The sequence below is a fragment of the Diadema antillarum genome, unplaced genomic scaffold, assembly GCF_040938485.1.
Source record: "Diadema antillarum isolate AM-2024a unplaced genomic scaffold, OU_Dant_1.0 seq00000217_RagTag, whole genome shotgun sequence".
Lineage (NCBI taxonomy): Eukaryota > Metazoa > Echinodermata > Echinoidea > Diadematoida > Diadematidae > Diadema > Diadema antillarum.
Window position 1 is genome coordinate 42,614 of NW_027271272.1, and position 13,274 is coordinate 55,887.

A 13,274-nucleotide genomic window follows, 5' to 3' on the forward strand; every position below is an offset into this window, starting at 1 on the left:
TGATCGTGGCACCATACGTGCCTCATGATTACACTCTAGGCTTCTTTGGCAAAACATCGCCTGTCCTTAAAATAGACCGGTTTGATGATATATTCAAATTTTATGCACGCCTTCCTGACATTAGTTCTTCATGACAACCTGAAAGCCTCGTAGTTCGCCCTACGTAGCAACAACTAATGTATGCAAACTGGATTCAAAGTATTGACAGGTGTTTTTTTTAGGTACAGACTAAGAGAATAGCCCGTTCATGCGCCAGGACGGAAAAAAACTAACAATGACGATGTTAGTAAGCTGATCTACTGCAGGACTACTAGAACTGCTCTATGATCAAATAACGAGTCGCTATTTCCTGTGTTGCAGAAAATTACTAGTGAACATATTAACATATAACGGCCATTAAGCAGCATTAATATCTTAACCCTTTGTGTGTGACGTGTATTTCCTGTCCATCGATGTGTGTGAAATTTGTGCACATTGACTCATTGCCACATAATGAATTAATGTAAGTCATAATGAATCTGCGAGAGTACATCCCGAAGTCCTTCTATCCATATCAAGCCGGTGCCGACGTAATGGATATTATAATGAACGAGACAGAGTATACAAGATGTTCTTACGGGCAAACGCGTCGTCGATGTATAGCCTGTAACACTCTTGTTCCGCCGTCAGCGACTTCTGTGAGTAAAGGTCACAAGGGTCCGTTGCCTGGTCGTCTTCGGCATCAGCACACGAGGAGCCGATCTTCCACTTGTTGGCGAATGACGACGGGTTGGATTCGGTGTCACCTATACGCAATGATTTTGGTTACATCATAAGATTGGGGACCATTCTCTCGACCTAAGTGGTCAAGATTAAATGACTACCTGTAATGACATAATTGTGTAAGTTTGCCATTTCGCCTCCAGCTAAGATTCTGCCAGAATTGAAATCTCAGGCCCCTTTTTAATCCATTTTCGATATTAAGAAAAAAAAAAGTTGAAATGCATGCCCCAATACGGGAAGGAAAGAAGCAAGCTGTCTCTACACAAACGTCAAATCAAATGACAAGTAGCAATAACATTTTGTAGACGTTTTGATTTCATTATCGATGCCAAAAATTTGCCCAAACAGCTTTTCCATTGCCATCTCTCGCTCATTAAATTTAATGTCCACTCCCATCAAACAATTAATTCATTCTAATTGTTTGTCGATTATGAATACATTGTACTTTACGTCATCATCATACCGTGATCATGTCATTATTTACACCGTTACGAACAGTCACGCTTATTCTTCAAAACTAACAACAGAAGATTGCGTGTATGGTGGAATTGTCGGTATTGTATTTCTAGTGGCGTAGGATTAAAAACAAAACAAAACAAAAAACATCTGACAGACTGAAAAGTAAAAGGAGGCTACGAGACTTACCAGCCTCCGTGTAAAAGTCATCTCGTTGGTTGTTGTTGTAGGTACCACACAGACCACAGGTAGAGTTGATATGTCTCTCATCCGCCATAACAACAACTCGGTTGTTGCCATCAAATATGATGGTAAGCCCATTGGACATCACCGCCTTTGAATATGCAATTGCATCAGAATGGGTTTAAGGAACAGAAAAAATGATGTTACCGTCTAAAGCAATGACGTCATGCTAAGATTAAGCAATATTTTGTAACAAACGATACCTACGCACGATTGATCGAAGCTACAATATCAACAAGCTAAATCTTAAACCAAGAGAATTCGGGCAGGTTCGTTCAACTTCTTGGTGTCGATCTCTTTGGAATGAACACATTTTCAATTAAAAAATCAGTCGAAGTACATCTGCACATGAACGTGACTCATCATTATTTTTTCCAATACTTGCATCAAACTTTACCAAAATGTCTAGGAGAGAACTTTCGAAAGGTGTGTGGGGGGGGGGGGGGGGGGGGTCAATGCAAGTGAAGCACTCATGAACTGATTTTATGATCTCATTTTCCAATAGCCAAAAACAAAAACTCCAGATGCCCTTCTTTGCTTAATTCCGCATGGGTTATGTGGGTAAGCGTTGCTTTACAAAATGAAAATTCAGAAATGCGGGAGTCTCTTTTCTAGTTTTTTTTTTATCTTTTTCTTTGACAAATTCTGTGCTATTCCAGACACGTGGCGTTCTCTTATTGACCCTTATTCACTCACAGCTGTCTGATGTTGAGTCGGCTGGTTGACGAAGATGTTGCCGACAGTCACGGGGAATTCCGTCACCTCCTGTCCGTTAGCCAGCACCTGGTGTCCGCGTCTCAGCCGAACCTCGTCGGCGCCATCTTGCAGCACGACAGCCTTGACGCACGACGAGCCTTCCTTCCCGCACTCGGCGTTTTCGATGTTCACCATGTAGCCTTCCAGACGTCGCCAGCAGTTCTTCACCAGCGTGTAAGTGCAGGTACCAGCGAAATCGTAGTCGTAGCTGTCGAACGTGTGGTAGTGGCCATACCCACTGACCTGGCACATACCTGGACGCGGAATGACGAACATGATTTATAAACTCCTGTTTAGGTTGTAAAATCTGATCGTTGCCAGAATTTTGGAGGAGAGTAACGTTCATCCCAAACAAACACGTGGGGATCAATTGCAACTATCCTTTCTCCTACAGGAACTGGGTACGTATCTAGAAGATTGATAATGCAATTACCTCTCTACTACTTACTATAAACTTCAAAGCGTGAGTTTGAAATGAGAAACGTCCAGTTTTGGTCGATCACGTTTCTGTGGGTTTTGAATTGGTCCATTGGTTCTTTAAATGTCTTATCTGCCTGAAACATTTGACATTCATTTTCCTTTAAATTGTGCTCATCTAGTGATTTGCTTTCTTCCGATTTTTGTGGTAAGTTTTCGAAAGTAAAGCTCGACAGATCGAAAATTTCTAGAAAGTGCGTCAAGAAATAATAAATGGCAAAATGAAGAAATTGGTGTTCGATAACCTTATTCTGCTTTCATTGTGACAAATCAAATACTATCTTTATACAAAGTGCGTTTGTACCTGATTAAATTGGTATCCCCCCCCCCAAAAAAAAAAAATGTTTTTGTTCTCATTGACAGCGCAAAAAAAATGACATTTGTGTTTTTCTGTCAGGGGTGACATTATAAGACAGCGTTACCGTTCTCGAGCAGAAAAGGGCCATTGAACTGAGCACAAGAGAAGACAAAAATATGGTTTAAACAACAATAAAACACTAAACAAACGATGGCATCGACATAATTGTCACGTTATCTCACCTCCACAGTCATTCTGCGTACACTGCCATTTCCCGTCAGTGCATTCACTGTGATTAGAAACGAGGGATTATGATTTGTTAGAGCACATCAAGAAGAGGGTAACAGACGGAAGAGTACTTTGGGTTGCATTAGACAGTTTCGACAAATCTTTCACTAAAAAACGTTCCCGAGCTGAACTAAGAATGATGATTTTTAAAAAAGCGACTAAAAGAGAAGGAGCAAGGAAACATGCACGTAATTATACATGTCTTGGGGGAAAAGAGATTACAGTTGTATTACGTCGCTGGGGTGACAAGACCTCGTATCTACAAAATGTCAAATGTTCAGGAGAGCCAAAAAAACATGGCGGCCAAAGCACTATAGCAAATGGGATAGCCTTTCCTTTGACATGCCGTGGTGGCTTCATTTTTGGACTAAGGCAGCTGGGATTTGGACAGGACATCACTTAACCCATTACTTGACTATTACTCAAAAAAAAAAGTCATTTTCACCAAAATTGCAGATACAAGGTCTTGTCACCCCAGCAACGCAGATTATTGTCTTTTACCAGACACTAACTGTAAAAATATTTAAATTATTTTTTTTAAATATCTACCAGAACTATCGTGCCCTGCGAATATCCTGGAGGTGATATGCATGGTGTATATTTATATGTAAAAAAAAAACAACGGGAAAGAAAAGAAGTCCTATAATGAGAAACACGTTAATTTACAAAGTTACATGCTAAATCGTTATTCTGATATGTATGCAAACGCGTTGACAAATTGGTCAACAGCCGACTGTTTCATGCTCTATAGGCATGATTTTTTTTTAAATGATTTATCAGAGCTTACGAAGGACATGTACTACCAGCTGGCCAAATGAATTACTCTCGTCTATAACCCGTTTGAAATATCAGTAAGAAAATACTTGGTTCTTTCCCATAATGGATGCAATATTGGTATATCCCGTTCGATCCATAGGTAATTAAAGGAATCAGGTGGATTTCGTAACACACACACACACACTCGCGCACACACGCACACACACACACACACACACACACACACACCCTCACGAATGCATGCCGAAGATAGAATAACAACACACAATTCTCACTTCAATTAAAAACACTAGGTGATTTCTTTTCAGACAAAGACCGTCAGCCTTCATTCAAACAAAACCTTACCATTCATTGCAACCGTCGGAGATTTTCTCCCCCGGTTCGTACTCGCTCCCTTGCCACGCACAGAAGCACTGGTTCGCATTAACGCATTCCCCGGACGTGGACCGGTAGGTACCGTCCGGACAATGGCAGCCTTCGATACAACCCACCGTTCCGTCGGTCTCGCAGTCCGCTATGGCGGTACTACAGCCCTTCTGGTTGCAGGCGGACCCGCAGCCGTCGTATATCTTGTCCGGAGGACACTGGAACGCTGTTGTGATTCAATGACACATTCTAGAAGATTACACAAATACGATGTAATCCTACTTAGGTGTGAAGTAATCTAAGCTTAGGTGTGAAGGAATCTGAATGGAAGAGAAACCAGACGGGTAATGTTTGATTCGTCCTGTAAAAAAAAACCAAACAAACAAACAAGCTTCGGGGGCAAGGTCATTATTTGGGAAATGTTTTTAAGTGTATGTACAATTAAAAAGTAATCAACGTGGGGCGCTGTGGCATAGTGGATAAGACTTCCAACTTCAGTTCGGAGGACCCCGGTTCGATCCCTGCCCAGTGCTTACGTCATGGTTTTCACAAGATGTTTTTACCCACTCAGTACTGTATGCCCTTCTTGACCCAGGTGTGTAGATAAACGGGTACCTGGCAACGCTATGGTGATAATAATGGCAGGGCTCTCTGGTAGAGCAGTATCAACACTGAGAGGCTACTCTGGGTAAAGAAGACCTTATTGTTATTAGAGTGAAACTTGTATCAATGACATGAATTTGTGAGCTAAATTCCATGCATTTAATCCATTTTACAGCATAACTGACGATCGTAAGAATTGACCGAAACCGTAATACTCACGACAGAAATCCGCAGATCTCCACGACACTTGGAAACCCCTGCGGGCGCATTCCTGTGTGTACGCTGTGAAAGCGGCGCACTTGCAGTCATTACCCAGGGAGCCGTCTGACTGTTCTACCATCTCGCACGCGCACACGTCCTGCTCGCAAGCTGTTATATACGGCTCTGGGTCCACGACCTAGATTTGTGAATATCATGAGAAAAATAAATTAAAAAGACCATTATTATGATCACATGTTGCAGGTGGACTCAATAACGTTCTACTTATCCTAATCAGATAGCCTTCTGAAGTTAGCACAGACAATAACATTAGCAGAAGCAATTACTGTTCAAACATCCAATTAGAAAAAAAAAATAAGTCACTATTGACAAACAGTTCCGACACCTGTTGATACACTGAACTTATAGAAAGCGTTGGATACATATAACAGGTACTTGGGCTACGCCTATAGTCATGATAGTACCTGTTGGTTAAAAAAAAATCTCTTTCATCCTATCACGCTCCAGAAAGTTGCTAATTCGGATTAGCTGTGTCTCAGTTTATTTTTCTCGTAATGTAGATTAACGATTTGATACCAATTAACTTGTAATAATACCACAAGCACACACAACCTTCAGCTGCAAATTCAACAAGTAATTTGGACACAATCATCATAATATATATACACATAATGGGTACAGTGAGAGAGAGAGAGGGAGATAAGAAATATGAAAGCTTTAACATTGCTATATATATATATATATATATATATATATATATATATATATATCAAAAATTAGTGAACAAAGAGCTACCAAATCGTACCGAGTCGAAGGTGCCGCCTAATGGATGATGGCCAAAGAAAGTAAAAGATTAATGTCTTGCAACAACGGGATTTCGAGTTCTTTGCAATCTACTGGGTATCGTAGCATCTTCTGGGTGATGATTTATTAAAAAAAAAGGATTTTGGGATGTTTTACCTGATGGCAGGCCACGAAAGTGCTATGCATCAGCTGCGAACACGCGCTCTTTGTGTACTCAGCCTTCACGCGCTCAGCGGTGGTCTCGAAGTTGGCGTACTGGGTGCAGCGAAGCGGAACCGTCGGAACGTCAGGGCAGAAATCTGGTTCTGATAAATGATCGTGAGAGATAAATGAGAGATAAACAGCTGATAGAAGAACTACTTAATTGTAACTCCATGTTCTAGTGTAATTTCTTTCATAAAGAGAAGAAAACGTCGACAAGTCATGTGATTCGATGGATCAATGGTTTTTTTTTTCTTGTGACCTAATCCAGGTCAGTGAAATAATTTATTTTCAAGGGTATTTTTAATAGTCCGAATAGAAAACCCCTGCCCCAAAGCATAAAGAAGACAACGATAGCTAATCAAGGCAAGTAGAATTTCAACAAGGGGTTTTTGTTTTGTTTTATTTTGTTTTGTTTTGTTTTTTAGGGCCGGTAGTGATTTGCTGTGAGCAGTAACGTGGTATTCAAATAACACACCTTAACCAGAAGCGTCGACATCAATTTCGCGTTCTGTTTAGACTTTACTATTGTACATCCGACGGACTTTCAGTTTCATCTAATTGTAAATGCAATTATTTTTTTTAACAGACGCATACGAAAATTGCTTGAAGCCTACTCAATATCGTTTTCTAATCGCCGTGCAGTACAAGTGACCGACACACACAAAAAACCATAATATAAACAAAGATACCATCGACAAAACAACTGCTTTATTTTTGCCATCGCACATTAGGCCCGTTCACAAACAACGAAAATCGAAATTTCAATCGCGATCCAAATTTCGATTTTTTTTTCGACCGTTCATACATGTGTTGCGATCGTATAGACTGTAGAGCAAATAAAGGAAAGGAGGCCGTGTTACGCAAAGGGTCATGATTGGAAGTGGTGCCTACCTCGCTGATCCATTCCTTTCCACGAAAGACCGAACGTGTAAGCGTCGTCCGCTGTGGAGCCACTGGGCGTGCGGAAGTCATTGCTCGGGTTGTTATCATGCACTCCGCACAGACCGCACGTGTTGCAGCCCAGCGATTCTGAGGTGATGTATACGGTAATGGCTTCTACCCCGTCAAAGAGAATGGTAAAGCCCAGCCCGCTCGTGGCTAGCACATAGTGGGCAATGCGCTCTAGGACCAGTCCACCTGCCTTCGTGGGGAGTGTCAACTCCTCATTCTCGTAGAAGACACTTCCTCCAGGGCGCAGGTAGATCATGGATGATGGGTTGCCATTGTCAATAAGGACGGATCTGAAATAATAAGTTAGGGATGAACATTGATATTTTCATTAATACATGTCTAGGTCAGATTCCTTTTAAAAAAATGAAAAGTTACTAATACCCTTTCTGTACGAAGAAAATTGTTTGTTATGGGGTCATGGCACATAGTGATAAACAATCATATGCATTTAGATGGATAATCAACATGAAATAAAGTACTGAATAGTCGGCAAGTTTCTTTTCCTGACAAAATTTATGTGAATAAATATGAATATGATTTTAGGCCATCAGTATTGAAACTCGTTCCTCATATATCTTATATGGCAACATTGCGTTATAGGATGATTACCTTCAAGCCTTGGTATAATGTTGGGATCCGGTTTAAAAAGAATACAACAGAAAATCTATTTCGTGTTATGAGGAACAAGATCAAAGCAACGTCAGCCACTTCTCTCTCAAGGGTTATTTGACGTTACAGTATACGAAAATACAGGTCAATTTTTATAATGGCATTCAACAATAATTATCTCTGGCTGACTGTAGATCTAGTGGTATGAAGGCACGACTTTATGGAAGAATATAACATGTAGAAAGAGTATTTGGTCAGCTTTGCTCTGTACCTTGAACACGTGTTATTGCTCTTCGTCTCCTGACATCTGAGGTCGTTCTCGACGTAGACGTGGAAGGAGAAATCGAGGCAGTCGGTGACCAGGGTGTAGGTGCAGGCCCCGTGGAAGTCGAAGAGCTTTCCATCGAACGAGCGGTAGTGCTGCTGCGACCAGGTCTGACAGTAACCCGACTTGTCGATGGCTGTTCCATAGAAAGAACAAGCCGGGAATGTCAGGTGGGTAGATCATTACATATAAAAGAATTCAAATTGTATGCATACCTTTATGACACCCGAGTGTTTCTGACTATTACAAAGCTACCGAGGCTTGATTAAAGCTTGCTTGCCATAGAAAAAAGCTTCTGCATTCAAAGCGTATTCCATATTAATGTCTTTACTATGTGCAGTTGCAAAGTTACTTGCTTGTTACTATCGGTCCTCTGGACTTGCAAGATGAAAATTATACACATATTTTAATTAAGCAGTAAACTGGAATATTGTTCAACTTTTGTTAAAGGCGACTGGATTTCATCTCGTTAACCATAATAGGAAATAAACGACAGATTAACGCAGACTTCAGGGCACGTACTGTAGTGTAGTGATCAGAACTCTGGATATAGTTTGGTTCAATGTTCAAATCCCACCCAAATATCATGTTCCTGGACCAAATATTTTAACCAAGGTGTAAATAAGTTTGTTGGGGCTTAGCTGGGGAATTACGATATTGGCAGGACCCTTCTGATTTGTATTAACTAAACTTACATTGAACTTGGGTAGCAGGCAGAACGGAGCTAGGTTGACCGGAGTTTCCTGGCCGCAGGGCGGGCATGGCTGCACGAGCCACACGACGGTGTCCGGCTGAAAAGGCATGTTTGTCAAAAATGGGACTAGATAAAGTCAAGAAGATACGACCACCAACTGACCACGTGCTTTTGAGCTCCATGACTGAGCCAATAGGTGCCAGCATATCTTGGCATGATAACTTATCCATTCAACAGAACAATCTCTATGTATAGTCTACGATCTACGTAGTGATCTCATTAGTAGTCGTAGATCACAGCATCATTATAGCCACTTCTCCTTCTTCCTACAGTTAATACAACGTTTTATGGTGGCAGATCCTTTCCGGTTGCTGCCCTAAGATAATGAAACTCACTATCAAAGCATAACCGTCAGTCGGCTACATTGATTTCATTCAAATCCTCTTTGAAGACTTAGTTATTTGTAAAGTTTTTTTTCTAAGTTAACGTATATTTATTTGTATTTTACGTATTTTGATTCGTATTAAATTGTATTTTCTGCACTTAAAAATAATCACGGGTCGAACAAGGATGAGGTATGCTTATACCATGTTTTGAGTGATCCATGTATTACATCAGGCTTAGCTTTTTAGTGGACCACTCTTTTTCCATACCTACTTAATTTTTTGTCCTTCGAAGCACGCCTAGGTGTTTTCAGTTATACTACTAATATCATATATTATGCGATTCACTTTTCGCTTTCTATTTCTTTTTCCTCGATTGAAATTAATCAAACTGCGTGATTGTTTTACTAATGCTTTCATTATTATACTTTGTTTCGCTTCGAAGTTGCTTGATGGAAAAAAAAATAAACTGAACTGAATTGAAAAAAAAAATAATGCATACAGGTTATATTCTGTGTTGTATGTTTGATACGTTATGTTTTCATTGTTATTTTGAATATAATTTGTTAATACATATGCCTTTGTCTTAATAGTGTGTGTAAAAAGGATAAGAGCTATTGTAAAGCGCGTAGGGAACATTGATTTGTTATTATTATGCTCCATAGAAGCACAACTGTTATTATTATTTGCCGGACACGTCACATCACAGTAAACGGTAATCATAGTATTGCAAGAGTTATGATCTATAAAGACAACATAGGAGGCAATGTTGCAATAGCCAGCGAAGCAAATGTTTAGGTGATAAAAATAAACGACCGACTCAAATACGGACATAAAGAAACAAAGAGGAAAAGGGAGGATTGAGAATGAAGGAAACATCAGACAGACATCATCAACAACAACAGCAACAACAGAATCTTATTTACTGATACTAAAAAGTGCAGCACTTCTGTTTTTAAATCACATTTCGCGCATGCTTTCTCGTTGCTACCGGTTTGATCTTAAAGATTTGATCACGATCGATCAATAGTATTGAGCATCCGCTCTGAAAAGAAAAAAAAAACTGTGTTTGTTCTTAGGATGACTTTTCATGAATAATTATCACCAGAAGTTGGTTCAACTCCCTATTCATTTTTATCATTGGGTAAAACGTAAACAGTTATCTGGGTTGTGTGTAACCGAAATCGGAACAAAGTGATTATTTTATTCGCGCACACGCACATCCAGACACAAACGTGTTCAGCAAAACTAGTGCAGTCAAAGCGAAATATGTCCCAGACATAATGAGGCAGATAGGAGTGAGGTTTGTGTTACATATCGGCAATCGAGTACAATTCAAACGTGGGATGTGAGAAGATTGAAATGCCTTTCAGAATATGACCGATATGAAATTTGAAGGGGCGGGGAAATGTCATCTCACTTACGTTTGTTGAGAATGGGAACCTTGTCTCCGCTGTTCGTGAAGAAAGAATACTGTGGTCTGTAATATAAACAGAGGCAAACAAAATTATCTCAACTCTCTCTCTCTCTCTCCCGGCCACCTCTCTATCTATCCTTATCTATATCTATCTATCTATCTATCTATTCTATTCTATCGATCTATTTATCTCACACTGTGTGTTCACACTAGGATCAATGGATGGAAAGAGTTGAATGAGTTTTCGTTACGACGTTCTAGTGAACAACATGTACAAGACAAAAGTTAATTTTGTTTATATTCCCTTTTTATCAGCCCTGGTTCTCTCCTTGTCTCTCACTCTTACACAACCACACATCGACACAAAAATACTAGATGTACATGTTTGGACACACACAGACACACAAACACACACACACACACACACACACACACACACACACACACACACTCACACGCTAGACGTATGGAAGTCAGAGGTGTAAAGGGAGAGTACAGACCGCAGTTGGGGAGGGTACCACTCTAACACGTAGTCCTACAAACTATACCCTGCTGTCCAGAGGCAAAATGTTTAGACTGCGCAATCAGCAAGATCTAACAGGATCGGTTGGAAAATATCCGTTCCGGTGAGAAAATTCAATTTCTATAATTATTTTCGAGGATGTACCTATCATTTCTAGGCAAAATGAGGGACAACTTAAATGTTTCAGCAAAATTACATCCCGATTAATGGGGCTCGGGTTGTATTCTCTGATAAAGAGACTGAAAATGACCTCAGTGGTGTTCCACCTACTCATTGAAGCCAGTCGTAATAATCGAGTGAGCAATGTATTTTCATTTTTATGTCTTATCTTTTATCCTATGTGTTAATTAATCAATTCATTTGTTTTAAGCAATCCAATCTAAACATTATACCACCTGGTCATTAAATTTGGCAAAACGCGTAGCGGAATTTTTTGGTGTTGTTGCTTTGGTAGTTAAAAAAAAAAAAAATATATATATATATATATATATATATATATATATATATATAATATTGTCTTCATTTCTAGGTTGTGTTGGAAACACTGAACTACAGATTTCAGAATGACATACATTAACTACAACAACAATTTGCCCATGCTATCACTTTACCAAAGAAAATACATAATTAGAGTAAAAAGAAGGCCAATAAAGAAACATAGAAGCAACATTGATTGATTGTAAAGCAGTCAATCCTAGTTATATAATATTAAACAACTCTTTTGGTCCGAGGTGGTATTGACTTAGATTGATGACCCCAAACACTCTAAGACGAAAACATTACGAGGGACTTAAGGGAATAATGCAATGCTTATGCACTGTAACCAGCTGACAAATAATAGATCATGATACTCGCAACGCCACTAATGTGGCTAAATCAATATCTGAATGTGTGCCATACAGTTTAAGATCATTTTCTATCACTTTTCTTCAGAATACTTGGATAAGCTCACAAAAGTACTTCCAAACCAAGATCGTGCTAATCACATCATTTGTCAATCAGAGCTAAGATATTAATATGATTAACTACAGACATTGGAAGGAAACATGCAAGTTATGCTCAGTCTAGAAAAAAAGGGGCATTCCAATGTTTATCTGTTAATCATAATTATGTTCTACGTGTTGCATATATGTTGTAGAAGTGTGGAGGAACACGAGACGAAACGGCTATAACCAGACGACTGATTTACTTACCGTCTTCTGTACTGGATGTGCGCTATGGAGACATCCAGTAGCGACAGAGCAAGGAGAAGGAAGATTGCGCGCCCCATCGTGAAGAGCCTAAAACCTCGTCCAGCTATGGCGGACGGCTTGGTATCAGCGAAACGAAAAACAGGCGGGAGCGTCGGAGTTTTGAGATATTCAGCTGGAAGAAGAACTTTGCTGCAAAAATTGAAGTCTAGCAACAACGTTTCTGCAGCAGAATAACTGTTTAAGCGAATTCCACCAATCCAGGAGGATTGGTGTGGGTCGAATCAGTCTGACAATAGTTTTCCTTCTACTTTTATACCACCCCGTTCTGTGGCGATTTGATGAATGGTCAACTCGACTTTTTAAAACAAAACAAAACATAAATGCATTGATCACTTCAGAGCGGATGCGTGATGACAATATTCCAATCATATTCCTCAGGGACAGATATTGATATGGGTCGTGCAGTCTGTTAGATATTACTCGCAATTATGATTATTGTAATGAACATCAATCCAGTTCCGTATTATAAACACAGAAATTAAAGTTTAATGGCTCCTTTTGTCCTTTATAGATCAATTAATCGGACAGTTTTGACAGATCCGAAGTTGATTTTAGCTTTGGCATCTTTTGTGAGTAAACACAATAGATCATACATTTCCTAAACAGACCAAAGTAGGCATAGTGTGAGAGAAAAACAAACCAAAAAAGTAATGGATGTAAGCCGTGATGGAAACACTTTCAAAGTTAAACAGAGTCAAAGAAAAATAACAGTTTTGATCAATCAACCCCCCTTTGAACTGTCACAAGCCGAAAGCTGAAATGAAGCCCATGCAAACAAACCGCTATAAACATGTCCAATTTTTTTTTCTTTTAAGTCTTGCTGACGTTAAATTGGAGATTATCAATCTTATCATAACTGTGTGATA

At 39.6% G+C, this 13,274-nt stretch overlaps 1 protein-coding gene across 1 annotated transcript in view; it reads right to left on the reverse strand.

Annotated features, from left to right (window-relative positions):
- LOC139729068 (mucin-5B-like) overlaps nt 1-12,624 on the reverse strand; it is a 34,602-nt gene extending 21,978 nt beyond the window's left edge. Inside the window, exons 1-12 of the mRNA XM_071639995.1 lie at nt 12,349-12,624; nt 10,640-10,695; nt 8,834-8,929; nt 8,085-8,274; nt 7,145-7,494; nt 6,206-6,354; nt 5,246-5,423; nt 4,403-4,649; nt 3,235-3,281; nt 2,158-2,471; nt 1,408-1,552; nt 618-785 (exon numbers count right to left, since the gene is read on the reverse strand). Of these exons, the coding sequence (XP_071496096.1) occupies nt 618-785; nt 1,408-1,552; nt 2,158-2,471; nt 3,235-3,281; nt 4,403-4,649; nt 5,246-5,423; nt 6,206-6,354; nt 7,145-7,494; nt 8,085-8,274; nt 8,834-8,929; nt 10,640-10,695; nt 12,349-12,425 (2,017 nt within the window). The 5' untranslated portion in view covers nt 12,426-12,624. The remainder of the gene's footprint in view (nt 1-617; nt 786-1,407; nt 1,553-2,157; nt 2,472-3,234; nt 3,282-4,402; nt 4,650-5,245; nt 5,424-6,205; nt 6,355-7,144; nt 7,495-8,084; nt 8,275-8,833; nt 8,930-10,639; nt 10,696-12,348) is intronic.
- Nucleotides 12,625-13,274: the final 650 nt, after the last annotated feature.